At 38.7% G+C, this 25,648-nt stretch overlaps 1 protein-coding gene and 1 long non-coding RNA gene across 3 annotated transcripts in view; one reads left to right on the top strand and one right to left on the bottom strand.

Moving 5' to 3' along the window:
- Nucleotides 1–8,076: 8,076 nt before the first annotated feature.
- Nucleotides 8,077–9,509, top strand: LOC136250985 (uncharacterized). Of its 2 annotated transcripts, XR_010698867.1 has the most exons (5): nt 8,077–8,459; nt 8,509–8,566; nt 8,618–8,808; nt 9,315–9,405; nt 9,457–9,509. It is a non-coding gene; the product is annotated as an uncharacterized lncRNA (long non-coding RNA). The 2 variants fall into 2 exon arrangements; XR_010698866.1 differs by lacking the exon at nt 9,457–9,509 and having other exon boundaries at nt 9,315–9,416.
- A 1,378-nt stretch (nt 9,510–10,887) lies between these two features.
- Nucleotides 10,888–25,648, bottom strand: part of LOC136247367 (transient receptor potential cation channel subfamily A member 1-like) — a 90,419-nt gene continuing 75,658 nt past the window's right edge. The window contains exons 4-5 of the mRNA XM_066039015.1: nt 11,289–11,501; nt 10,888–11,235 (exon numbers count right to left, since the gene is read on the bottom strand). Coding sequence (XP_065895087.1) covers nt 10,888–11,235; nt 11,289–11,501 — 561 coding nt within the window. The remainder of the gene's footprint in view (nt 11,236–11,288; nt 11,502–25,648) is intronic.

The raw sequence follows: 25,648 nt of genomic DNA, 5'->3' as shown, positions 1-25,648 counted from the left end.
TTTTTGTGGGTGATCTCATTGCAGGTTGATTTGTTTGTAGCTGAACTCACTAAAGGGTGATTTTGCTTGTAGCTGAACTCCTTGCATTGTATCTAGTTTCTAGCTGATCTCTCTACAGGGTGATTTGTTTGTAGCTGATCACTCTACAAGTTGATTTGTGTGTAGCTGATCTCTCTGCAGGTTGATTAATTTGCAGCCGATCTCTCTACAGGGTGATTTACTTGTAGCTGAACTCCTTACATTGTGTGTAGTTTCTAGCTGATCTCTCTACAGGGTGATTTGTTTGTAGCTGATCTCTCTACAAGTTGATTTGTGTGTAGCTGATCTTTCTACAGGTTGATTTGTTTGTAGCCGATCTCTCTACAGGGTAATTTGTTTGTAGCTGAACTCTGTACAAGGTGCTTTTTTGTAGGTGATCTCACTGCAGGTTGATTTGTTTGTAGCTGAACTCACTAAAGAGTGATTTGCTTGTAGCTGAACTCCTTACATTGTGTCTAGTTTCTAGCTGATCTCTCTACAGGGTGATTTGTTTGTAGCTGAACTCTCTATAAGGTGATTTGTTTGTAGCTGAACTTTCTACATGGTGGTTTCTTTGTTGCTGAACTCTCTGCAGGGTGTTTTGCTTGTAGCTGAACTCTCTACAGGGTGATTTGTTTCTAGCTTATCTCTACAGGTTGATTTGTGTGTAACTGATCTCTCTACAAGCTGATTTGTTTGTAGCTGAATTCTCTGCAAAGTGTTTTGTTTGTAGCTGACCTCTCTTCAGGGTGATTTGTTTCTAGCTGATCTCTCTACAGGGTGATTTTTTGTAGCTGACCTCTCTTCAGGGTGATTTGTTTCTAGCTGATTGCTCTGCAGGTTGATTTGCTTGTAGATGAACTCTCTACAGGGTAACTTGCTTGTAGCTGAACTCCTTACTTTGTGTCTAGTTTGTAGCTGATCTCTCTACAGGGTGATTTGTTTGTAGCTGAACTCCTTACATTGTGTGTAGTTTCTAGCTGATCTCTCTACAGGGTGATTTGTTTGTAGCTGATCTCTATACAAGTTGATTTGTGTGTAGCTGATCTCTCTTCACGGTGATTTGTTTGTAGCCGATCTCTCTACAAGGTAATTTGTTTGTAGCTGAACTGTCTATAAGGTGATTTGTTTGTAGCTGATTGCTCTAAAGGTTGATTTGTTTGTAGCTGAACTCTCTGCAAAATGTTTTGTTTGTAGTTGATCTCTCTACAAGGTGATTTTTTGTAGCTGACCTCTCTTCAGGGTGATTTGTTTCTAGCTGATATCTGTACAGGGTGATTTTTTGTAGCTGACCTCTCTTCAGGGTGATTTGTTTCTAGCTGATCGCTCTACAGGTTGGTTTGTTTGTAGCTGAACTCTCTACATGATGATTTGCTTGTAGCTGAACTCCTTACATTGTCTAGCTGATCTCTCTACAGGGTGATTTGTTTGTAGCTGATCTCTCTACAAGTTGAATTGTGTGTAGCTGATCTCTCTGCAGGTTGATTTGTTTGTAGCCGATCTCTCTACAAGGTAATTTGTTTGTAGCTGAACTGTCTAAAAGGTGATTTGTTTGTAGCTGATCTCTCTGCAGGTTGATTTGTTTTAGCTGAACTCTCTACAGGGTGATTTATTTGTAGCTGAACTCCTTACATTGTGTGTAGTTTCTAGCTGATCTCTCTACAAGTTGATTTGTGTGTAGCTGATCTCTCTGCAGGTTGATTTGTTTGTAGCCGATCTCTCTATAGGGTAATTTGTTTGTAGCTGAACTCTCTATAAGGTGATTTGTTTGTAGTTGATCTCTCTGCAGGTTGATTTGTTTTAGCTGAACTCTCTACAGGCTGATTTGTTTGTAGCCGATCTCTCTACAGGGTAATTTGTTTGTGGCTGAACTCTCTACAAGTTGATTTGTGTGTAGCTGATCTCTCTGCAGGTTGATTTGTTTGTAGCCGATCTCTCTACAGGGCAATTTGTTTTGTAGCTGATCTCTCTACAGGGTGATTTTTTTGTAGCTGACCTCTCTTCAGGGTGATTTGTTTCTAGCCGATTGCTCTACAGGTTGATTTGTTTGTAGATGAACTCTCTACAGGGTAATTTGCTTGTAGCTGAACTCCTTACTTTGTGTCTAGTTTGTACATAGCTGTTCTCTCTGCAGGGTGATTTGTTTGTAGCCGATCTCTCTACAAGGTAATTTGTTTGTAGCTGAACTATCTATAAGGTGATTTGTACATAGCTGATCTCTCTGCAGATTGATTTGTTTTAGCTGAACTCTCTACAGGGTGATTTGTTTCTAGCTTATCTATCTACAGGTAGATTTGTTTGTTGCTGATCGCTCTAAAGGTTGATTTGTTTGTAGCTGAACTCTCTGCAAAGTGTTTTGTTTGTAGTTGATTTCTCTACAAGGTGATTTTTTGTAGCTGACCTCTCTTCAGGGTGATTTGTTTCTAGCTGATATCTCTACAGGGTGATTTTTTTGTAGCTGACCTCTCTTCAGGGTAATTTGTTTCTAGCTGATCGCTCTACAGGTTGGTTTGTTTGTAGCTGAACTCTCTACAGGGTGATTGCTTGTAGCTGAACTCCTTACATTGTGTCTAGTTTCTAGCTGATGTCTCTACAGGGTGATTTTTTGTAGCTGAACTCTCTACAGGGTAATTTGTTTCTAGCTTATCTCTCTACAGGTAGATTTGTGTTGATTTGTTCATTGCTGATCGCTCTAAAGGTTGATTTGTTGCAGCTGAACACCCTGCAAAGTGTTTTGTTTGTAGCTGATCACTCTAAAGGGTAATTTGTTTGTAGCTGAACTCTCTCCACAGTGACTTGTGTGTAGCTGAATTCTGTGTAACTGAATTCTCTAGAGAGTGACTTAATTGTAGCTGAATTCTCTACACAGTGCATGACTTGTTTATAGCTGAACTTTCTTCAGTGTGACTTGTAATGTTCTGAATCTCTAAAGTGATATATTTGCTTAACTCTCCACATGGTGATTGTCTTCTTGCTGAACTGTCTATAAGATTAACTGTTTGCAGCTGAACTCCCTACAGAATAACTTGTGATGTAATACAATTCTATAATGGAATAAATAAACTAGCCGAATGCTCTATTAGGGTGACTGTTCTATTAGAGTATCTCGATCTCGCATTTGCTACACGGAGTTGGCTTTCGAATCATAACTCAGTGGTTTGTAATCCGATTCTTCTGTACTACTGCAAGGACTTTCTATGAAGATTATTCCAGCTATACACCGATTTTTAGCTCATTGCTCTAAGCGGTTTGCCTAGTAGGCGTGAAAACTAATACTTTTTTATTCATAAAAATCGATTGCGTAATTGTGACACAGGTTGGGTTTGTGTCATGTCTCCGTGGTCTTTATCTCGATTCCTTTCAAACCACCAAAAGGCACTCCTACGATGGTTACTCCATCTACATAGCAATTGTCAACTCATTTCATGAAGCGGTTTACCCTGTAGGCTTGACAACAAATCGATCTTGTTTTACGCGAATAATCGGTCATAACTCCTGAACCATTCATCGGATTTGTACCAAATTTGATGCTAGGATTCGCCGTTGGACTCCCTTTCTGTGTGCCAAATTTCAAAATGATCGGAGTACGCGTTTGCTTGTTATAGTAATTTTTGCAAGTGTGCGAAAAGACGAAGAAGAAGAAGAAGAAAACAAAAACGAAGAAAAAAACGAAACTTTGGCAGCTCGTATCTCGGAAATGGCTGGAGCGATTTCCTTCAAATTTGGAATGTAGACTCCCTTGGCTGGCGGGCAACTGTGTAGAAAATTTGGTTCCACTCAGATAAGTGATCACCGAGATACAAAGGTGTGCAAATGACGTTTTCGTTCTTCCTGTCAATATACTCACGGGTGTGGCACGCCGGCTTCTTGGGCCGCACGACACACTACCGTGTGTCTTGATACATATATTTATTACAGAACTCTCCATGGTGGTTTCTTTGTAACTGAACACTCTATAAGGTAGCTGCTCTCTCTACAGGGTGAATTGTTTGTAGCTGAATTCTGTATAGGTGATTTGTTTGCAGCTGAACTCTTTACAGAATGGTTTCTTTGTAGCTGAACTCTCTACAAGGTAACTTCTTCTAACTGATCTTTTTACAGGGTGATTTGTTTGTAGCTGAATTCTGTATAGGTGATTTGTTTGCAGCTGAACTCTTTACAGAATGGTTTCTTTGTAGCTGAACTCTCTACAAGGTAACTTCTTCTAACTGATCTTTCTACAGGGCAATTTGTTTGTGGCTGAATTTTCTACAGGGTAATTTCTTTGCAGCTGAACTCTCTACATGGTGGTTTCTTTGTAACTAAACTCCCTACAAGGTAATTTCTTCTAGCTGATCTCTCTACAGGGAGATTTATTTGTAGCTAAACTCTCTACAGATGATTTGTTTGCAGCTGAACTCTTTACAGAATGGTTTCTTTGTAGCTGAACTCTCTACAAGGTAACTTCTTCTAACTGATCTTTCTACAGGGCAATTTGTTTGTGGCTGAATTTTCTACAGGGTGATTTCTTTGCAGCTGAACTCTCTACATGGTGGTTTCTTTGTAACTAAACTCCCTACAAGGTAATTTCTTCTAGCTGATCTCTCTACAGGGAGATTTTTTTGTAGCTGAACTCTCTACAAGATAACTTCTACTAGTTGAACTCTCTACATGGTGGTTTCTTTGTAGCTGAACTCTCTACAAGGTGACTTCTTCTAGCTGTTCTTACTACAGGGTGATTTGTTTGTAGCTAATTTTTTTACAGGATGATTTGTTTGCAGCTGAGCTCTTTACAGAATGGTTTCTTTGTAGCTGAACTCTCTACAAGGTAATTTCTTCTAGCTGATCTCTCTACAGGGAGATTTGTTTGTAGCTGAACTCTCTACAGGTGATTTGTTTGTAGCTGAACTCTCTACATGATGGTTTCTTTGTAGCTGAACTCTCTACAAGGTAACTTCTTCTAGTAGAACTCTCTATATGGTGGTTTCTTTGTAGCTGAACTCTCTACAAGGTAACTTCTTCTAGCTGATATATCTACAAGGTCACTAGTTTGTAGCTGAATTCTCTACATGGTGGTTTCTTTGTAACTGAACTCTCTACAAGGTAACTTCTTCTAGCTGATCTTTCTACAGAGTGATTTGTTTGTAGCTGAAATCTGTACAGGTGATTTGTTTGCAGCTGAGCTCTTTACAGAATGGTTTCTTTGTAGCTGAACTCTCTACAAGGTAACTTCTTCTAGCTGATGTCTCTACAAGGTCACTAGTTTGTAGCTGAACTCTCTACATGGTGGTTTCTTTGTAACTGAACTATCTACAAGGTAACTTCTTCTAGTTGATCTCTCTACAGGGTGATTTGTTTGTAGCTGAATTCTGTATAGGTGATTTGTTTGCAGCTGAGCTCTTTACAGAATGGTTTCTTTGTAGCTGAACTCTCTACAAGGTAACTTCTTCTAGCTGATGTCTCTACAGGGTTTAGTTTGTAGCTGAATTCTCTACATTGTGGTTTCTTTGTAACTGAACTCTCTACAAGGTAACTTCTTCTAGCTGATCTTTCCACAGGGTGATTTGTTTGTAGCTGAATTCTGTAGAGGTGATTTGTTTGCAGCTGAGCTCTTTACAGAATGGTTTCTTTGTAGCTGAACTCTCTACAAGGTAACTTCTTCTAGCTGATGTCTCTACAAGGTCACTAGTTTGTAGCGGAACTCTCTACATGGTGGTTTCTTTGTAACTGAACTCTCTACAAGGTGACTTCTTCTAGCTGATCTTTCTACAGGGTGATTTGTTTGCAGCTGAACTCTCTACATGATATTTTCTTTGTAGCTGAACTCTCTACAAGGTAACTTCTTCTAGCTGATGGTGGTTTCTTTGTAGCTGAACTCTACAAGGTGATTTCTTCTAGCTGAACTATCTCTTTCCATAGTTGCATGAACTCCCTACAAGGTAACTTCTTCTAGCTGATCTCTCTACAGGATGAATTGTTTGTAGCTGATCTCTCTACAGGGTGACTTGTTTGTAGCTGATCTCTATACAGGTTACTTGTTTCTAGCTTATCTCTTGAATTCTCTTCAGGGTGACTGCTCTATTAGGATGACTGCTCTATTAGAGTATCTCGATCTCGCACTTTCTGCACCAAGTTGGATTTCGTGTTATAACTCCGTGGCTTTAAGTCTGATTCTTCTACACCATTGAAGAGCCTTTCTAAGATGATTACTCCATCTGTACAACGATTTTCAAAGCATTATCTCAAGCGGCTTATCTGGTAGGCGTGGCAAGCAGTCGTTTTTTATTAGCTAATCTCGATTGCGTAATTGTTACACACTGTTGGATTTTTTGTTGTATCTTCCTGGTGTTTACCTCGATTTCTTTCAAACCACAAAAAGTTTGAGGTTCAATAGTTAACCTATTCACTCACCGATTTTCAGCTTCTTCCCATAGGCGGTTTACCCTGTAGGCGTGACAACATATGTGACCGGATCTTGGACAACCTACCTTTTGGGCACAAGCTAACTTTTTTGGAAAACTCAAATGAAAATTTCAACAATATTTTTAAAATTAATTTTTTTGCACATTTGGATAAAGCAACTATTAAACCTTCTTGCTGTGAAGTTTCATACCCGTAGCTTCTTTTTCCTATGAGATATGGATGATTATATCAGACCATGTAGTAATTTCACATGTGTGGGACAACAAGTAACTTACAAATTGGGTGATTTGTTCAGGTGCTGGAATAGCTAAAACTTAGTCTTAGACAATGATACATGCCATTTAATTGCAGAAAAATACCAAGAATACTTCATTAAACTATCAGAAATGTATTTTAAAATATTTTAGATGGTAAGAATGGAATTATTAGTAAACAAAGTGATTTGTCACCATTTGTCACCCTTAATCACTCACAGAACTCAATACATTACTATAAAAGTTAGTTTGTAATGTACAGGACAGAAAATTGGCCATATCTCAGGAATGCTTAAAGATATTAAGCTGAAATTTTAACACTAGATAGATGAGCACCTAGTACCTAATTTAAGCTATAAAACAGAAAATTGACCCATGTGCCAAAAAGGTAGGTTTTCCAAGATCAGGTCACATATTGGTGTTATGTTTCGTGAATAATCGCGATCGCTCATAACTCTTTGCCTGTTTATCGCATTCCAGCCAAAGTTGGTACTGAGATGCCCCTTTATACCCCCCTTTCTTTGTGCCAAATTTCAAGGTAATCGGATATGAAGTTCGCGTTTTATAGCAGTTTTTGTAAGTGTGCGAAAAGAGGAAGAAAAATAAGAAAAAAACGAAGAAACTAATCCAATTTTTGAAGTCGCATATCTCGGGAACGCTTGAAGCGATTTCGCTCTTATACTTTAGTATAAACCCCATCTTATATTATGGGAAACAGATTATACTTTAGTTTAATACACATTCTTTTGCTATGGCTTTGTTTACTTAACTAAATGTGATAACTCAGTGACTTTTTATCTTCACCATCTCATTATTCATGGACTTTTGTTTATACAGACAGCATGTGACTTAAGATTTTTTACTGTATCAAACAAAGTCATGATGATTTTACAATAAGTACACTTCTGTTAATCACTATAGCTGGCTTTGTTGTGATAGCTAATTTCATACGCACATGGACATTTTAATTTCATATGGCAAAACATATAATACCAGAAAAATTAAATCAATTCATTCTAAGAGTCATAAAAATCCAGATTTTCTTGCACAGTTAGCACACCTGCAAAAGTTGGTAGTAAAGCTTGTTTAAAATTGAAGGAGTCAGTGGTGTGCGCATGCGTAGCAAATGCAATTAAGTCGCAATCTTTGTTACTATTGTTGTATCAGAGCCTGAGAGGTTGTAAATGTGAGACGGTGTATCTCGCGGAGAGAGTGTGCGCGATCGGCGCCATCGTCCAATGACCCTTGTTCGATCAGCACGATGATAGTAATGGACCACAACTGTGACATCCCTGCTGGCTGTAGTGGTGAAGTGGCGGCGTGGTGGCCCATTTCCTACGATAGCAGTGATCAAAAACATCTCTAGATGAGTAAGTATTAGATTAAAATAATAGCCTGTACGATAGGTTTAGCCGTATTATATTGTTTATTGCGTATTGTATGACAACGGCCTGCAAATGATTGAACTTTGGTCACAGTGTTGCTGTGTACGTATTACATATTTTATCTCAGCTTATGGCGGATGATGAGTGGATACAGTTCATCAGCCATCAACGGTAAGAGTTTGCATGGTCTGCTCTTATGATTTTGTATATTATCTCTTCAGAGGTACAGTTTCTTGTCGGACCTCTTAGTACTACAGGTTGTTAGTGTACAACATCTGCAGTGTTAGTTTCCTTCAATGGCAGCTGCTTCCTTTAAAGAATCTGGTAGCGACCATATGTGGACAGTTTTTGTTCTTTTTTCGCGGAGTTGTTCAACCTCATCTTCTAATTACTTACAGCTGTAAGTGCATTAAGCCTGATTGTGTTTTTATTTCTTTTCTTTTCAATAGGGTAGGAATTACAGACTTAGTCTCAGTTCTAGGAGATTCTTATTGCTAACATCTGTAAGTAAGTACACTGAGAGTACCCAGTATACAATTTATATTTACCTTCGATTAGGTTTGTGGAAACTGGTCTCATTTCTTTTGGGAACCGGTCTCATTTCTTCATGTTTTCCACTACTTGTTATCAACAACTGACGACTGCCACCTCATGTACGTCTGGCACTGTAAATGTGTTGAGTGCTTTCAAGAACCCGTTTCATCTTGTTTGTCCTTATTTCACTGACCATGCTCGTATTGCTAACAAAAGTAAGTCCACGGAGATTATGCAAATTATATTATATTACGGTCTTGTTTCAGTTGTACTTAGTGATTACAAGATTCTTGGACTTGGTTATCGGTGTATCAGATGCTTCTTGTGAGCTTACATAACACATAAAAATGGCCACGTGGTAGGAGTATTTTTGTGGGTTTTGGGTATGGGCGAGTGTCAGACGAAGATTTTTGAATGGTTATATCTCAGCCAAGAGTGAATATATCAAACTCTAACTAGCAGGTATGCTTATACATTAGCCAAAACAATAGGGATTTAACATAAATCAATGCTTGAATGTACTTATTTTAACACTTTATAACCATACCTGCTAGTTACAGCTTGATATCATTGTTCTTGGCTGAGATATGACCGTTCAAAAATCTTCGTCTGATATTAGCCCAACAAAGTCACATACTAAGTGGCCATTTTATGTGTGGTTAGACTCATTGATAAAAACTGTAAGTAATCCAGAATATGAATTATGTTTGCCTCCATTTAGGGTTGTGAGACCTGGTCTTATCACACTTGTCTTAGTTCCATGGATTGTCAGTCTCAGACTCGGTCTCAGTTTTACAAGATTGTTACAAACTGTAAGTACAGTGATTGTTCAGTATACGCATTATATTTACCATCTTTAATAGAATTGTGGGACCTAGCCACCGTTCTACATGGTAATATTAGGTTTCCAGACAAGATCTAGGTTTGATGAGATTCTTATTGTTACAAACTGTAAGTCCAACGATTGTACAGAATACACATTATATTTACCATCTTTGTATTAGAACTGTGGGACAGTTCTACCAGACGACTAACGGATTGTCACAGTTCTACATGGTGATAATAATACAGGTAATTAGTAATGGAACTTGTGAATTGTATTTACTGTCTTACCTGCCACAGTTGGATAAAGACTGATAAATGACGAAATTGAGTTGATACTGTCATGGCCGGCCAAGGAAGACATCGATTTTACTAGCTGTACCTACTGTGGTTTTAACATATTTACAGAATTAAATTATTATTATAGAAATTATTTAATTAAGGTAGCCACAGATTATGGGAAAGTAAAAAAGTACAGTAGTATAGTAACCAATATATGGTTGAAATAGGCTTAGTATAGTCTGATAATACACTGCACTATACTAGTAATTTAATCTCTAATATATGACTGTCTTAAATGTATTCAATAAGCCTGTTATAGTAAAGTCTTAATCTAATAATATATGCTGTACTATTTCATTCTAATACTAACATAATAAGACTGTTATAGACCTTATTATTCTGAGCTTTTTTCACAGTGAAGTAAAGGTCTTGTTGAATGAAACAACTTGGTTTTTATTTGAAGTTGATAGGTAATTCCATTTTGAAGTTGACCGTTTTTATTCGCTGCAAAATCTTTGAGTTTACCTGCCCTTGGGGTGTAAATTACCCACTGGGAAGTAAATTATATCAAAATTCATGGGTAATATAATTTAATACATAACTTTGGAATGAAACCACCTATTAACTTCAAATACAACCAAGTTGTTTCGTTCAACAAGATCTTCATTTTGGTGCCATGTTTTAATAAAGATAATTTATGCCTCAAGGAGATAAAAACAAATGTTGGCCATAAAGGTGAAATCTGCAATGGCACTATATCAAAAAATTGTGTGATGAGAAGTACTTACTTATATGGAAAGTTTCATGCTTTTATGAAAAAGTGCACGATTTTTGCATTGTGCTGCTATACTAAATCTGCTGACATACGCGATAAGACCAGTTTTAACAGATCCAGTCACATAATACATGCTAGTATATACCTCAACAGAGAATATCTTTGTAGTGCACCAAAACATATAATAAAGGATAAATTACTTATTAAATATTACTACATCTATATAAAAACTTATTAGCTAATATCATGCTGTGAGTAATTAAAAAGGTTTAACTAAACCCAACACAAATGAAACATAATACATATAGTTGTCGATTATATAACTAAGGTCCTAAATGCAGTCAACCAGCACAACCTACAGAATACTAAATAAATGCAGCTTATGTTCAGTATTGTAAACAGAAGACTTATTTTGCTAGTCATCGTCATCATTTCTCCTCATACTGCTACTGTCAAGTGTGTACTCTCCGCTTATGCCTGTAGGTGGTTCATAATCATCAACCACTGTAGCTTGTAGGTCACTAACAGAGACAGTGGCATCATCAGGCTTAGAGAGCTTCTGTGTCAAGTACAAGGTGTGGGCTAAAGTAAGCTGGACCTGTTTGGAAATTGTTGTCATTTCTGTGTTTAGTTCGTTAACCTTTGCTGTGAGCATGTCATTAGACTTGGACAGTTCTTTAGTGTCAGTATTAACTTTTTTGCCAATTTCTTCAATTGTAGTCTTGAGTTCGGCAATTTCTTTTCGAATTTCCTTAATAGTTGGCTAACAATTAACAGATAATGATCACTATAACATTATACTGCATTTACACTTACCTCAGGTTCAATGTCATCTAGTTTAAGGTTCTCTTTGAATCCTAAGGACAGTTGCTTCAGTGTTTTCCATAGTGAATGACCCTTGCGAGCATAAACTTGGGTTTTCAGTAGAAACTGATATTTTTGATCAGTTTTATGCAAAAGCTTTTCCTTTTTCTTTTTAAAATGATTACGGATGAAAGCAAACTCCTCAATATGTAAGATTAGGTCCACCTATTAAAATATGCATCCAGAATTAAACTGCTGCTTTGGTTAGTATACTTAAATGCAGCAGAGTATATGTTTATAAAATAATTAGCAAATTTTGCCACTATAACCTTGCTCACTGCACATTGAATTCCAAGCATCAGTTTTGTGATGAAAATATTAAGTATGGATTATTGTTTGGACCCATATGCGCATTTGTCCCATATGCATACTGGACTGTCCCATACACATACAGTACTAACCTATACACTGTATGGGTCAGATGTCAACTATATACTATCATTATTCATGTGAATACTTAACAGTATTCAGTGATCCACAAGCTTATACTCTACTCATTGGCAAATTCTTGTGTGAGGACGGCGACCCACCCAATTGAGGGAGTACACAGTCACCCGCATATAGCTACATGCCAATCATAGCAGGAACTAACTAACGCACTAAGTTTGGCAGCACAAGGGTGCCAGAATGATTAATAGAATGCAGTACAGAACAACAACGTAAAGCACTTACATTCATCTATCAGGGAAGGATCTATACAGAAGGGGACACGAACCCTCTTAAAAGTTTTTAAAAGATCAAGATACTCTAATACAGCAGTCATCCTAATAGAACAGTCACACGTTCACAGCTAGCTGTATGCTTTAACAGAAAGCTAATATATTAAAAATTATAAATTTGAAAATGAAGTTGGGATCCAAGTGATAATAAACAGTGAAACAAGAGATGAATGATGGTAGCTATTACAGCATAGCTCACCTACTTTGGCATTGAACACAAAGTAATTTATACCATGTCAATGTAGGGATTTCCCACCGAGCTTTACCATCATTCATCTCTTGTTTTGCTACTTTTTATTGCTTGGATCCCTACTTCTTTTTCAAATATTCAAGATATCTCTGCAGTTAGGGACCAAGCATGCTGCTGGTGACTTTGTGCTGCTGTTGGATGGAAACCATCTTGAAAAATCCACTGATAGATGTAGCTAGCATATATATACGACTTTAATGTGGGAGTTCAATGGTGCCGCTCAGGATTTAACTCTCATATTTCCTAGTCAGTATCTTGATTAGTGTTGCACCGATATGCACATTTTCACATTTACCGATACCAGTTATTTGCCTGTTCTGTAACTGTTATGCCGATATTATAACCAATATATTCCAGAACAGGGGAGGAGGAGTAGAAGATCACCTAAAGTTTATGTGTACATTGTATTAGTGATAATGTTATTAAGTGAGTGGGTGGACGAGTCTACAAGGTCTACTACAGTTTTGAGGGTGATAGACTAATTGCATGGGTGGCCGATAAATATACACAGCCTGCTATAGCCTTGCAACTATACTTTTCACAGACAAACAAGCCTAAACAGTTTAAAACGGTTACAAAATAAATAAATGTTTTATGACTGACCACTGCATTCTAGGGCTGAGTGATACTACCGTTTTAGCGATATATCGCGATATTTTGAAAGTATCAATATCGTGATATTTTGTTATTAACTATCGTGATACCATGCCTGTACATTACTGTCATTAAAAATCCATTTGTTATGCAGTAGTTGGCTAAGAATCCTTGTAAATGATAAAGACCACCCATCTGGTTTCCCCTGCAGAGAGGTGTGAACACCATAACAACCTCAAAGCATGTGTTACAATAACTGTTACTGTAAACAAGGATGATAGTGGCTAGTTTGCTATCACCTATAAGGACTTCCTGCAGGAATGCTAAGCAATACATTATGTGGCACCAGCTATGATTGACTTATTTGTAAGTATCGTGAACTATTCAGTATCGTGAATAGTGGCTTTAGTATCGATCGTGATACTAAAATGGCAGTATCGCTCAGCCCTACTGCATTCACCACCTTTTACAGTCACATGTTTATTACCATTGATTGTGGGTTTCAGTTAATCACCAAATTATTTCTGGTTCATAATTGATACCGATATTAAATTTGTAATTAGGTACTGTTATATCGGCTGTTACTGATTATTCTACTGATTATCAGTGCAACACTACTCTGGATATTTCCCGGAACGCGGTTTGCTCATAACCTTGATGCCTAACTAGTTCAAAGATTTTGACTTGTTATATTGAGCAACATGGAGCGTTCTATTGTGGGTTTTGATTTACACATTAGACTAGGCTCAGTGTAATTGCTAAGCTTTAACTAGTTGATAGTTACATGATCTGTAAAATAATTGCTTGGGTGATGCATGGATGTTTATTTCTACCCAGAATGGGTAGGCATGTCAGCCCAGCATTGTGCAGACCACAGAACAAAACAAAGATGACAACTAGATTAAATAGATGAGTAGCTTATAGTCCTAAACTTAATGTGTTAATTTACTTACTGTCCAAATAGCAAATCTATAGTAGGTTTAATGTAGTGCAACAAATGGTAGTTAACCACAATCGAAAGTTTACCTAGCATGTGTTGAAGCATTATGATGTAGGAATAACGTTCTGAGAGCAATTTCCCCATGCTATTATTTCTTTATTATTTTTTATTAGGGCTTTGCAGCACAAGTGCTGAAGGTCTGTGGAACACCTGGTCTTGCAGCCAGTTTAAAGATGTTCTATAAAGCGTGTTTGAAAAGGTTGTAGAAAGGAGAAAAATCCATGAGTGGACCTAGGCAGCCTCGATCCCAATTTACGTTCATTAACCACCTATCAGGTGAATGTGCTCTGAGTGATATATATCACTTACCTTATACTAAAGACTGTGTTGGAATTTGCTGGTACATACACTCTTACCCTTTGGGCCTGTGTATATATCAGCAAAATTCCTTGCAGCTGTGGTATAACTATTATATGTAATATATAAACCATTAGCTACAAGGTGCATTGCACTTATATGTACTACTCTGCATAGGCAGTTCAAAGGTGCCACCAGTGCCATAATATGTATATGACACTGCTGCAGACCGCAGTGAGTGCATTATAAGTTATAACGCACTGATTGTCGTTTTGCAGACTGCAACGAGTGCATTATAAGTTATAATGCACTTACCGCAGTGCAATGTACAGACATTGCACTGGCTGTGGTATTGTGCAGCATTGCACAAGTGCCGGCAGCTGAGACTGCTATGACACCTCACCTAATAGTGGAAAGATGCTTCACAATTCACTTGAATTCTTTTGTAGTCCATCATGTAAAAGTCAATTGTGGGTCCATAACGTCACTAAACGTCACCAGATCAAAGGTCAACCAAGCAGCTAATGGCGATCGAAAAGCCAACGTGGTGGCCGGGCCAAAACTCTAATAAACGTACTTATAACCTTACTAGTCTGATGCCATCCGAGCCCAGATTAAACCATAGTCCATCTTCGACAATGAGTCAATAAAATTATTATAATTATTCTAAATAATCCTCACTGTTACACTCGATTGTGGCAGCCAGTTTTTGTCTTGCCACTAGATTCGAGTTTAGCTAGTGTAGATAGTAAGAATTAGACTAGTAGTGAATCAGTAGTTAGGTTTTGTTTACTTTAACAGTTTTTAGCTGCTTTTCTTTCAGAGAACAATCACAGGCGATCGAGTTGATCATGTATGCTGAGCACCACTGATGATCGAGAGCCAAACAGCAAATTCAGGTTAGTGCTATAAATCCCATAGCATACTAGCTTTGATCAACACGATATCTAAAGTGGCTGCAGTACTGTACAGGGAACGTCACTGCAACATTCGGCTCGGTCACCCACAATTGATGTTAGAAACCTCACCTTTATAAGAGGTGCAGCTGCCTTGTGAGACTCTCCCAGTGAGTGGTATACAGTGTTGGGACAATTACTTTTTAAAAGTAACTAGTTACATATTATGTATTATTTACAACTGAACTATTTAGTTACAGTTACATACAGTGGATTACCCATAATAATAAAGTAACTATAATAATATTACATATTATATTACTTTGTGTCCATAGCCTTAAGCTGTCATGTGTGAAACTACCACTTTATCATGTGACATGATTGTGTTGTTGGATAATGTGCAAATCTTGGTTATAAGCGAGAAGCTGGTGAATAAGCTTCATTCAGTAGGCTTCATTACTTCATAGTGGCTAGGCGTCACTCAGTGGATTACTAACAAGATAAGTAACTTCGTTACTTAAAGTAATAATATTAAATAATATTAAACTCATTATAGTAACTTAATTACTTAAATAGGTGACGTGTTACATTTGTAAGTAAATAACTTGAGTTATATTACCTGTTTTTACAGCATATTTCATTATATTACTTCGTTACCACAAAGGTAATAATTATTATGTACCCCCAATACTGGTGGTACATAACAGTTATACAATGCGCACTCATACTCTGCCTGTATAAACGCACTTGTGGCCATTGTATATAATACACCACGAGTCCAAAGCCAGAGGAAATTTACTGGCGATAAACCGCAAGGCAGCCTGAGGGATTTATCACCAGTACATTTCCGATGACCGAGGATAAGGGGTGTATATACGTGCAATATACCGAAGTGAACTATGGTTCATATAATATATACCATGCCTCATAACATGTACCATAGAGCACAAAAACACACATGCAAAGTAACATAACAAACTATGTTACTCACACGTATTTTGCCATAATTTGGCATTGTAGAATTAGTGGTATGCTTCCATTAGTGATAGAGTTGGCTCAAGCACAAAATCGATTGTGCATGGGATTGGGCAAACATATATATTACTGTATATTGCTAGGACTTGTCCATTCATTTCAACAAATGTAGTAACAATGTTATCTGCAGCTAACCACAAGCAACCATCATTGAAGTCTTCAGTTGTGTCTATAAAACGAATCCAGCTATCGTACTCGCACTGGCTGGGGTGACTGGTCACTTGACTCAGGAGGGTTCTTAGCATGACTGGCTTAGGTGATTACTTGTACCGGTGCTTGTGCAGAAGGCTATTAGACTGCAAATGGGCATGATGTGCAGTGGTGTGCCACGTGCCTCAAACTACAGGTGAGTATATTCACTTACCTAACTGTAGGTGAGTATATCTATAATATATACTCACCTGTTCCCAGGTAGGTATGTAATACATAAACCATGGCTACAAGGTGTATTGCACTTATCAACCGTAAACTTCCTCTAACTTCGGAGTCGGGGTGTATATAAGTGCAATACACCGAAGCGAGCCATGGTTCATATTATATATACCATGTTTCTAAATTAATCCGCACTACATTACTTACTAACAACCCATATGCACACAACCCAACTTAAAGTATATACTTATACTTAATTCGCCATAGTTTGGCATGGTAGACACACTGGTAGCGTTCCTCTCGCAATTTAGCTTGCTCACAATGAAGAATCAAATTGATTGTGGGACTTAGTAAACATATCTCCATATATCCTCAGGACTTGTCCGTTCATATCAACAAACGTAGGATGCTGCCACCCATCATTGAAGTTGCGAGGTATGGTTATAAAATGAATCAGTGGATGGACTCTTACTGGCTGGGGTGATTGATCGCCTAGCACGACGAGGGCTATTAGCATGAGTCATCTGGGTGATTAGTCATGCTAGCGTGGGCGTCGTTCACCCACCCACGTCGGGCTATCAGCCCATAATCGTGACACAGTAATGTGTCACGTGACTTCCCAGGTGAGTATGTATATACTTACCTAGATGAGTATATGTAATGGTTATATATATATATGTCTAATCAAAAACAGCTAAGCTGTAAAAAAAGGTGCGGCCCCAAAAAGGCCATGGTGAAAAAAGATGTGAAATCCAAGGTGGCGGCTAAGGAATGGCTGTGATGGTAGGTTAATGTTAAAAATTTTAATAACGACAATTCAGGTGAATTTGGTCTTGGCACAAAATTCACCTGAATTGTCGTTATTAAAATTTTTACCATTAACCTACCATCACAGCCATTTCTTGGCCGCCACCTTGGATTTCACATCTTTTTTCACCATGGCCTTTTTGGGGCTGCACCTTTTTTACAGCTTAGCTGTTTTTGATTAGATTTCACTTCTTTTTGTGTTTGTATACCCCAGAGCTGGCCATAGGCCGGCTTTGGGGATTTTCTTTTCTTTACCACAGGAAGAAGAAAAGATGAAGCAGATGTTAAATACTTTAAATATTTCTGATTTTATCAGTAAATGTACAAATTATATATATATATATATATAATACATATATTTATTACAGAACACTCTACACGGTGGTTTCTTTATAATTGAACACTCTACAAAGTGACTTATTCTAGCTGATATTTCTACAGGGTGATTTGTTTGTAGCTGAACTCTCTACATGATGGCTTCTTCGCAGCTTAACTCTCTACAAGGTAACTTCTTCTAGCTGATGTCTCTACAGGGTCACTTTTTTGTAGTTGAACTCTCTTAGACTACATGATGGTTTCTTTGTAGCTGAACTCTCTACAAAGTAACTTCTTCTAGTTGATGTCTTTACAGGGTCAGCTGAACTCTCTACATGGTGGTTTCTTTGCAACTGAACTCTCTACAAGGTGGCTTCTTCTAGCCGATATTTCTACAGGATTGTAGCTGAACTCTCTACATGATGGTTTCTTTGCAGCTGAACTCTCTACAAGGTAACTTCTTCTAGCTGATGTTTCTACAGGGTCACTTGTTTGTAGTTGAACTCTCTACATGATGGTTTATTTGTGGCTGAACTCTCTACAAAGTAACTTTTTCTAGCTGATGTCTCTACAGGGTCACTAGTTTGTAGCTGAACTCTCTACATGGTGGTTTCTTTGTAACTGAACTCTCTACAAGGTGACTTCTTCTAGCTGATCTTCCTACAAGGTGATTTGTTTATAGTTGAACTCTCTACATGATGGTTTCTTTGCAGCTGAACTCTCTACAAGGTAACTTCTTTAGCTGATCTCTGTACAGAGTGAATTGTTTGTAGCTGAGCTCTCTACAAGTGACCTCTTCTAGCTGATCTCTCTACAGAGTGATTTGTTTGTAGCTGAGCTCTCTACAAGTGACCTCTTCTAGCTGATCTCTCTACAGAGTGATTTGTTTGTAGCCGAACTCTCTACAGGTGATTTGTTTGTAGCTGAACTCTCTACAAGGTGACTTCTTCTAGCTGATCTTTCTACAGGGTGAATTGTTTGTAGCTGAACTCTCTACAAGGTAACTTCTTCTAGCTGATCTCTATACAGAGTGACTTGTTTGTAGCTAAACTCTCTACATGATGGTTTCTTTGTAGCTGAATTCTCTAAAAGGTAACTTCTTCTAGCTGATCTTTCTACAGGGCGATTTGTTTGTAGCTGAATTCTCCACAAGGTAATTTGGTTGCAGCTGAACTCTCTACATGGTGATTTCTTGTAGCTGAGCTCTCTACAAGGTGACTTCTTCTAGTTGAACTCTCTACAGAGTGATCTTTTCGTAGCTGAAACTCTCTACAGGGTGATTTGTTTGCAGCTGAACTCTCTACATGATGGATTCTTTGTAGCTGAACTCTCTACAAGGTGACTTCTTCTTGCTGAACTCTCTACAGGGTGAATTGTTTGTAGCTGATCTCTCTACATGATAGTTTCTTTGTAGTTGAACGCTCTACAAGGTAACTTCTTCTAGCTGATCTTTCTACAGAGCAATTTGTTTGTAGCTGATTTCTCTACAGGATGATTTGTTTGCAGCTGAACTCTCTACATGGTGGTTTCTTTGTAGCTGAACTCTCTACAAGGTGACTTCTTCTAGCTGAACTCTCTACAGGGTGATCTTTTTGTAGATGATCTCTCTATAGAGTGATTTGTTTGCAGCTGACCTCTCTACATGATGGTTTCTTTGTAGCTGAACGCTCTACAAGGTAACTTCTTCTAGCTGATCTCTCTACAGGGTGAACTGTTTGCAGCCGGACTCTCTGCAGGGTGATTTAAACGCTCTACAGGGTGATTTCTTTGCAGCTGAACTCTCTACATGATGGTTTATTTGTAACTGAACTCTCTACAAGGTAACTTCTTCTAGCTGATCTTTCTACAGGGCGGTTTGTTTGTAGCTGAATTCTCTACAGGGTGATTTATTTGCAGCTGAACTCTCTATAGGGTGAATTCTTCTAGCTGAACTCTCTACAGGGTGATCTTTTCATAGCTGAACTCTCTCCAGGGTGATTGTTTTCAGCTGAACTCTCTACATGATGGTTTCTTTGTAGCTGAACTCTCTACAAGGTGACTTTTTCTAGCTGATCTCTCTACAGGGTGATTTGTTTGCAGCTGACTCTCTACATGGTGCATAGTTTCTTTGTAACTGAACTCTCTACAAGGTGACTTCTTCTAGCTGATCTCTCTACGGGGTGATTTGTTTGCAGCTGAACTCTCTACATGGTGCATAGTTTCTTTGTACCTGAACTCTCTACAAGGTGACTTCTTCTAGCTGATCTCTCTACAGGGTGATTTGTTTCTAGGTGAACTCTCTACAGGGTGACTTGCCTGTAGCTGAATTGCCTATCAGATTAACTGGTTGTAGCTGAATTCCCTACAGAATAACTTGCAATGTAATATAATTCTTTGATGGAGTAAGTTATAAACGTAGCCGAATGCTCTATTAGGGTGACTGTTCTATTAGAAAATCTCGATCTCGCATTTGCAACTCGTAGTTGGCTTTCCAATCATAACTCAGTGGTTTGTAATCCGATTCTTCTGTACTACTGCAAGGACTTCCTATGATGATTATTCCAGCTACACACCGATTTTCAGCTCATTGCTCTAAGCGGTTTGCCTGGTAGGCGTGAAAACTAATAGTTTTTTTATTCATAAAAATCGATTGCGTAATTGTGACACAGGTTGGGTTTTGTGTCATATCTCCATGGTCTTTATCTCGATTCTCTTCAAACCAAAGAAAGGCACTCCTACGATGGTTACTCCATCTACATAGCAATTTTCAACTTATTCCTTCAAGGGGTTACCCTGTGGGCGTGACAGACCTTCGACCTTATTTTACGCGAATAATCGATCATAACTCCGTGAATGTCCATCGGATTCCTACCAAAGTTGGTACTGAGATCCGCCTTAATGAGCCCTTCAAGTGTGCCAGATTTCAGCCAGATTGGAGCACGCATTCGTGTTTTATGACGGCTTTTGCGAAGTGTGCGAAATGAAGAAGTAGAAGAAGAAAAAAACGAAGAAATTAAAACGAAATTTTGTTCGCTCGTATCTCGGAAATGGCTGGACCGACTTTCTTCCAATTTGGTATGTAGACTCTCATAACTGGCCGGCACGTCTGTAGCAAATTTGGTTCCAATCGGATAAGGGATCACAGAGCTGTATAGGTGTGAAAATTGCGTTTTCTTTCTTCCTGTTAATATACTCACGGTGTGGCGCGCCGGCTTCTTGGGCCGCACGATACACTATCGTGTGTCTTGATATATATATATATATCTAATCCAAAACAGCCAAGCTGTAAAAAAAGAGTGCGGCCCTGAGAAAGGCTATGGTGAAAAAAGATGTGAAATCCAAGAAGCGGCACCAAATTCACCTGAATTGTTGTTATTAAAATTTTTACCATTAACCTACCATCACAGCCATTTCTTGGCCGCCACCTTGGATTTCACATCTTTTTTCACCATAGCCTTTCTCAGGGTCGCACTCTTTTTTTACAGCTTGGCTGTTTTGGATTAGATTTCACTTCTTTTTGTATTTGTATACCACAAAGCCAGCCTATGGCTGGCTTTAGGGCTTTTTAACCTGTCATTTTTTCTTTACTACAGGAAGAAGAAAAGATGAAGCAGGATGATTTCTTTGTAGCTGACCTCTCTGCAAGGTGATCCTTATAGCTGATCTCTCTACCGGATGACTTGCTTGTAGCTGAACTCTCTACAGGGTGATTTGTTTGTAGCTGAATTCTCTACAAGGTAACTTCTTCTAGCTGATCTTTCTACAGGGTGATTTGTTTGTCTCTACAGGGCAATTTGTTTGCAGCTGAACTCTCTACATGGTAGTTTCTTTGTAGCTGAACTCTCTACAATGTGACTTCTTCTAGCTGAACTCTATACAGGGTGACTTGTTTCTAGCTGATCTCTCTACAGTGTAACTTGTTTCTAGCTGAACTCTCTACAGGTTGATTTGTTTGTAGCTGAATTCTCTACAAGGTAACTTCTTCTAGCTGATTTTTCTACAGGGTGATTTGTTTGTAGCTGAATTCTCTACAGGGCAATTTATTTGCAGCTGAACTCTCTACATGGTAGTTTCTTTGTAGCTGAACTCTCTACAATGTACCTTCTTCCAACTGAACTCTCTACAGGGTAACTTGTTTCTAGCTGAACTCTCTACAGGGTGATTTGTTTGTAGCTGAACTCTCTACAAGGTAACTTCTTCTAGATGATCTTTCTACAGGGTGATTTGTTTGTAGCTGAATTCTCTACAGGGCAATTTATTTGCAGCTGAACTCTCTACATGGTAGTTTCTTTGTAGCTGAACTCTCTACAATGTACCTTCTTCTAGCTGAACTCTCTACAGGGTGACTTATTTGTAGTTGAACCCTCTACAGGGTGATTTGTTTGTAGCTGAACTCTCTTCTTCTAGCTGATCTTTCTACAGGGTGATTTGTTTGTCTCTACAGGGCAATTTGTTTGTAGCTGAACTCTCTACATGGTAGTTTCTTTGTAGCTGAACTCTCTACAATGTAGCTTCTTCTAGCTGAACTCTCTACAGGGTAACTTGTTTCTAGCTGAACTCTCTACAGGGTGATTTGTTTGTAGCTGAACTCTCTACAAGGTAACTTCTTCTAGATGATCTTTCTACAGGGTGATTTGTTTGTAGCTGAATTCTCTACAGGGCAATTTGTTTGCAGCTGAACTCTCTACATGGTAGTTTCTTTGTAGCTGAACTCTCTACAATGTACCTTCTTCTAGCTGAACTCTCTACAGGGTGACTTGTTTGTAGTTGAACCCTCTACAGGGTGATTTGTTTGTAGCTGAACTCTCTTCTTCTAGCTGATCTTTCTACAGGGTGATTTGTTTGTCTCTACAGGGCAATTTGTTTGTAGCTGAACTCTCTACATGGTAGTTTCTTTGTAGCTGAACTCTTTACAATGTAACTTCTTCTAGCTGAACTCTCTACAGGGTAACTTGTTTCTAGCTGAACTCTCTACAGGGTGATTTGTTTGTAGCTGAACTCTCTACAAGGTAACTTCTTCTAGATGATCTTTCTACAGGGTGATTTGTTTGTAGCTGAATTCTCTACAGGGCAATTTGTTTGCAGCTGAACTCTGTACATGGTAGTTTCTTTGTAGCTGAACTCTCTACAATGTAACTTCTTCTAGCTGAACTCTCTGCAGGGTAACTGCTGAACTCTCTACAGGGTGATTTGTTTGTAGCTGAACTCTCTACAAGGTAACTTCGTCTAGATGATCTTTCTACAGGGTGATTTGTTTGTAGCTGAATTCTCTACAGGGCAATTTGTTTGCAGCTGAACTCTGTACATGGTAGTTTCTTTGTAGCTGAACTCTCTACAATGTAACTTCTTCTAGCTGAACTCTCTACAGGGTGACTTGTTTGTAGCTGAACCCTCTACAGGGTGATTTGTTTGTAACTGAACTCTCTACAGGGCAATTTGTTTGCAGCTGAACTCTGTACATGGTAGTTTCTTTGTAGCTGAACTCTCTACAATGTAACTTCTTCTAGCTGAACTCTCTACAGGGTGACTTGTTTGTAGCTGAACCCTCTACAGGGTGATTTGTTTGTAACTGAACTCTCTACAGGGCAATTTGTTTGCAGCTGAACTCTGTACATGGTAGTTTCTTTGTAGCTGAACTCTCTACAATGTAACTTCTTCTAGCTGAACTCTCTACAGGGTAACTGCTGAACTCTCTACAGGGTGATTTGTTTGTAGCTGAACTCTCTACAAGGTAACTTCTTCTAGATGATCTTTCTACAGGGTGATTTGTTTGTAGCTGAATTCTCTACAGGGCAATTTGTTTGCAGCTGAACTCTCTACATAGTAGTTTCTTTGTAGCTGAACGCTCTACAATGTAACTTCTTCTAGCTGAACTCTCTACAGGGTAACTTGTTTCTAGCTGAACTCTCTACAGGGTGATTTGTTTGTAGCTGAACTCTCTACAAGGTAACTTCTAGCTGATCTTTCTACAGGGTGATTTGTTTGTAGCTGAATTCTCTACAGGGCAATTTGTTTGCAGCTGAACTCTCTACATGGTAGTTTCTTTGTAGCTGAACTCTCTACAATGTGACTTCTTCTAGCTGAACTCTCTACAGGGTGACTTGTTTCTAGCTGATCTCTCTACAGTGTAACTTGTTTCTAGCTGAACTCTCTACAGGTTGATTTGTTTGTAGCTGAATTCTCTACAAGGTAACTTCTTCTAGCTGATCTTTCTACAGGGTGATTTGTTTGTAGCTGAATTCTCTACAGGGCAATTTGTTTGCAGCTGAACTCTCTACATGGTAGTTTCTTTGTAGCTGAACTCTCTACAATGTACCTTCTTCTAGCTGAACTCTCTACAGGGTGACTTGTTTGTAGTTGAACCCTCTACAGGGTGATTTGTTTGTAGCTGAACTCTCTACAAGGTAACTTCTTCTAGCTGATCTTTCTACAGGGTGATTTGTTTGTCTCTACAGGGCAATTTGTTTGCAGCTGAACTCTCTACATGGTAGTTTCTTTGTAGCTGAACTCTCTACAATGTAACTTCTTCTAGCTGAACTCTCTACAGGGTAACTTGTTTCTAGCTGAACTCTCTACAGGGTGATTTGTTTGTAGCTGAACTCTCTACAAGGTAACTTCTTCTAGATGATCTTTCTACAGGGTGATTTGTTTGTAGCTGAATTCTCTACAGGGCAATTTGTTTGCAGCTGAACTCTGTACATGGTAGTTTCTTTGTAGCTGAACTCTCTACAAGGTAACTTCTTCTAGCTGATCTCTCTAAAGGGCGATTTGTTTGTAGCTGAACTCTCTACATTGTGGTTTCTTTGTAGCTGAACTCTACAAGGTGATTTCTTCTAGCTGAATTATCTCTTTCTATAGTTGCATGAATTCCCTACAAGGTAACTTCTTCTAGCTGATCTCTCTACAGGGTGAATTGTTTGTGGCTGATCTCTCTACAGGGTGACTTGTTTCTAGCTGATCTCTATACAGGTTACTTGTTTCTAGCTGATCTCTTGAATTCTCTTCGGGTGACTGCTCTATTAGGATGACTGCTCTATTAGGATGACTGCTCTATTAGAGTATCTCGATCTCGCACTTGCTACACCAAGTTGGATTTCGTGTTATAGCTCCGTGGCTTTAAGTCTGATTCTTCTACACCATTGAAGAGCCTTTCTAAGATGATAACTCCATCTGTACAGCGATTTTCAAAGCATTACCCCAAGCGGTTTATCTGGTAGGCGTGGCAAGCAGTGTTTTTTTATTAGCTAATCTCGATTGCATAATTGTTACACACTGTTGGTTTTTTCGTTGTATCTTCCTGGTTTTTAGCTCGATTTCTTCCAAACCACAAAAGGTTTGAGGTTCAATAGTTAACCTATTCACCCACCGATTTTCAGCTTCTTCCCATACGCGGTTTACCCTGTAGACGTGACAACATGTTGGTGTTAGTTTTCGTGAATAATCGCTCATAACTCTTTGCCTGTTTATCGTATTCCAGCCAAAGTTGGTTCAGATATGCGCCTTTATACCCCCCTTCTGTGTGCCAAATTTCAAGGTGATCGGATATGACGTTCGCGATTTATAGCAGTTTTTGTAAGTGTGCGAAAAGAGGAAGAAAAAAAACGAAGAAACTAAGCCAATTTTTGAAGTCGCATATCTCGGGAACGCTTGAAGCGATTTCGCTCAAATTTGGAATGTGGGGTACTGCATTTGGAGGGAGTGTCCACAGTAGAAATGGTCTTGTTTCATCAAGGAAGCACAGAGCTACGGAGGTGCGAAAATTGCGTTTTCTTTCTTCCTGTCAATATACTCACGGGTGTTACGCGCCGGCTTCTTGGGCCGCACGACACACTACCGTGTGTCTTGATCTTGGGAACGCTTGAAGCAATTGCGCTCAAATTTGAAATGTGGAGTGCTGCAGTTGGAGGGCGTGTCCACAACAAAAATCGTCTTGTTTCATCAAGGCAGCACAGAGCTACGGAGATGCGAAAATCACATTCTCTTTCTTCCTGTCAATATACTCACGGGTGTTGTGCGCCGGCTTCTTGGGCCGCACGACACACTACCGT

The sequence above is a fragment of the Dysidea avara genome, chromosome 1 (assembly GCF_963678975.1).
Source record: "Dysidea avara chromosome 1, odDysAvar1.4, whole genome shotgun sequence".
NCBI lineage: Eukaryota > Metazoa > Porifera > Demospongiae > Dictyoceratida > Dysideidae > Dysidea > Dysidea avara.
The sequence above is the reverse complement of the archived record's forward strand: the minus strand, read 5'-3'. Positions and strand labels throughout refer to the sequence as shown.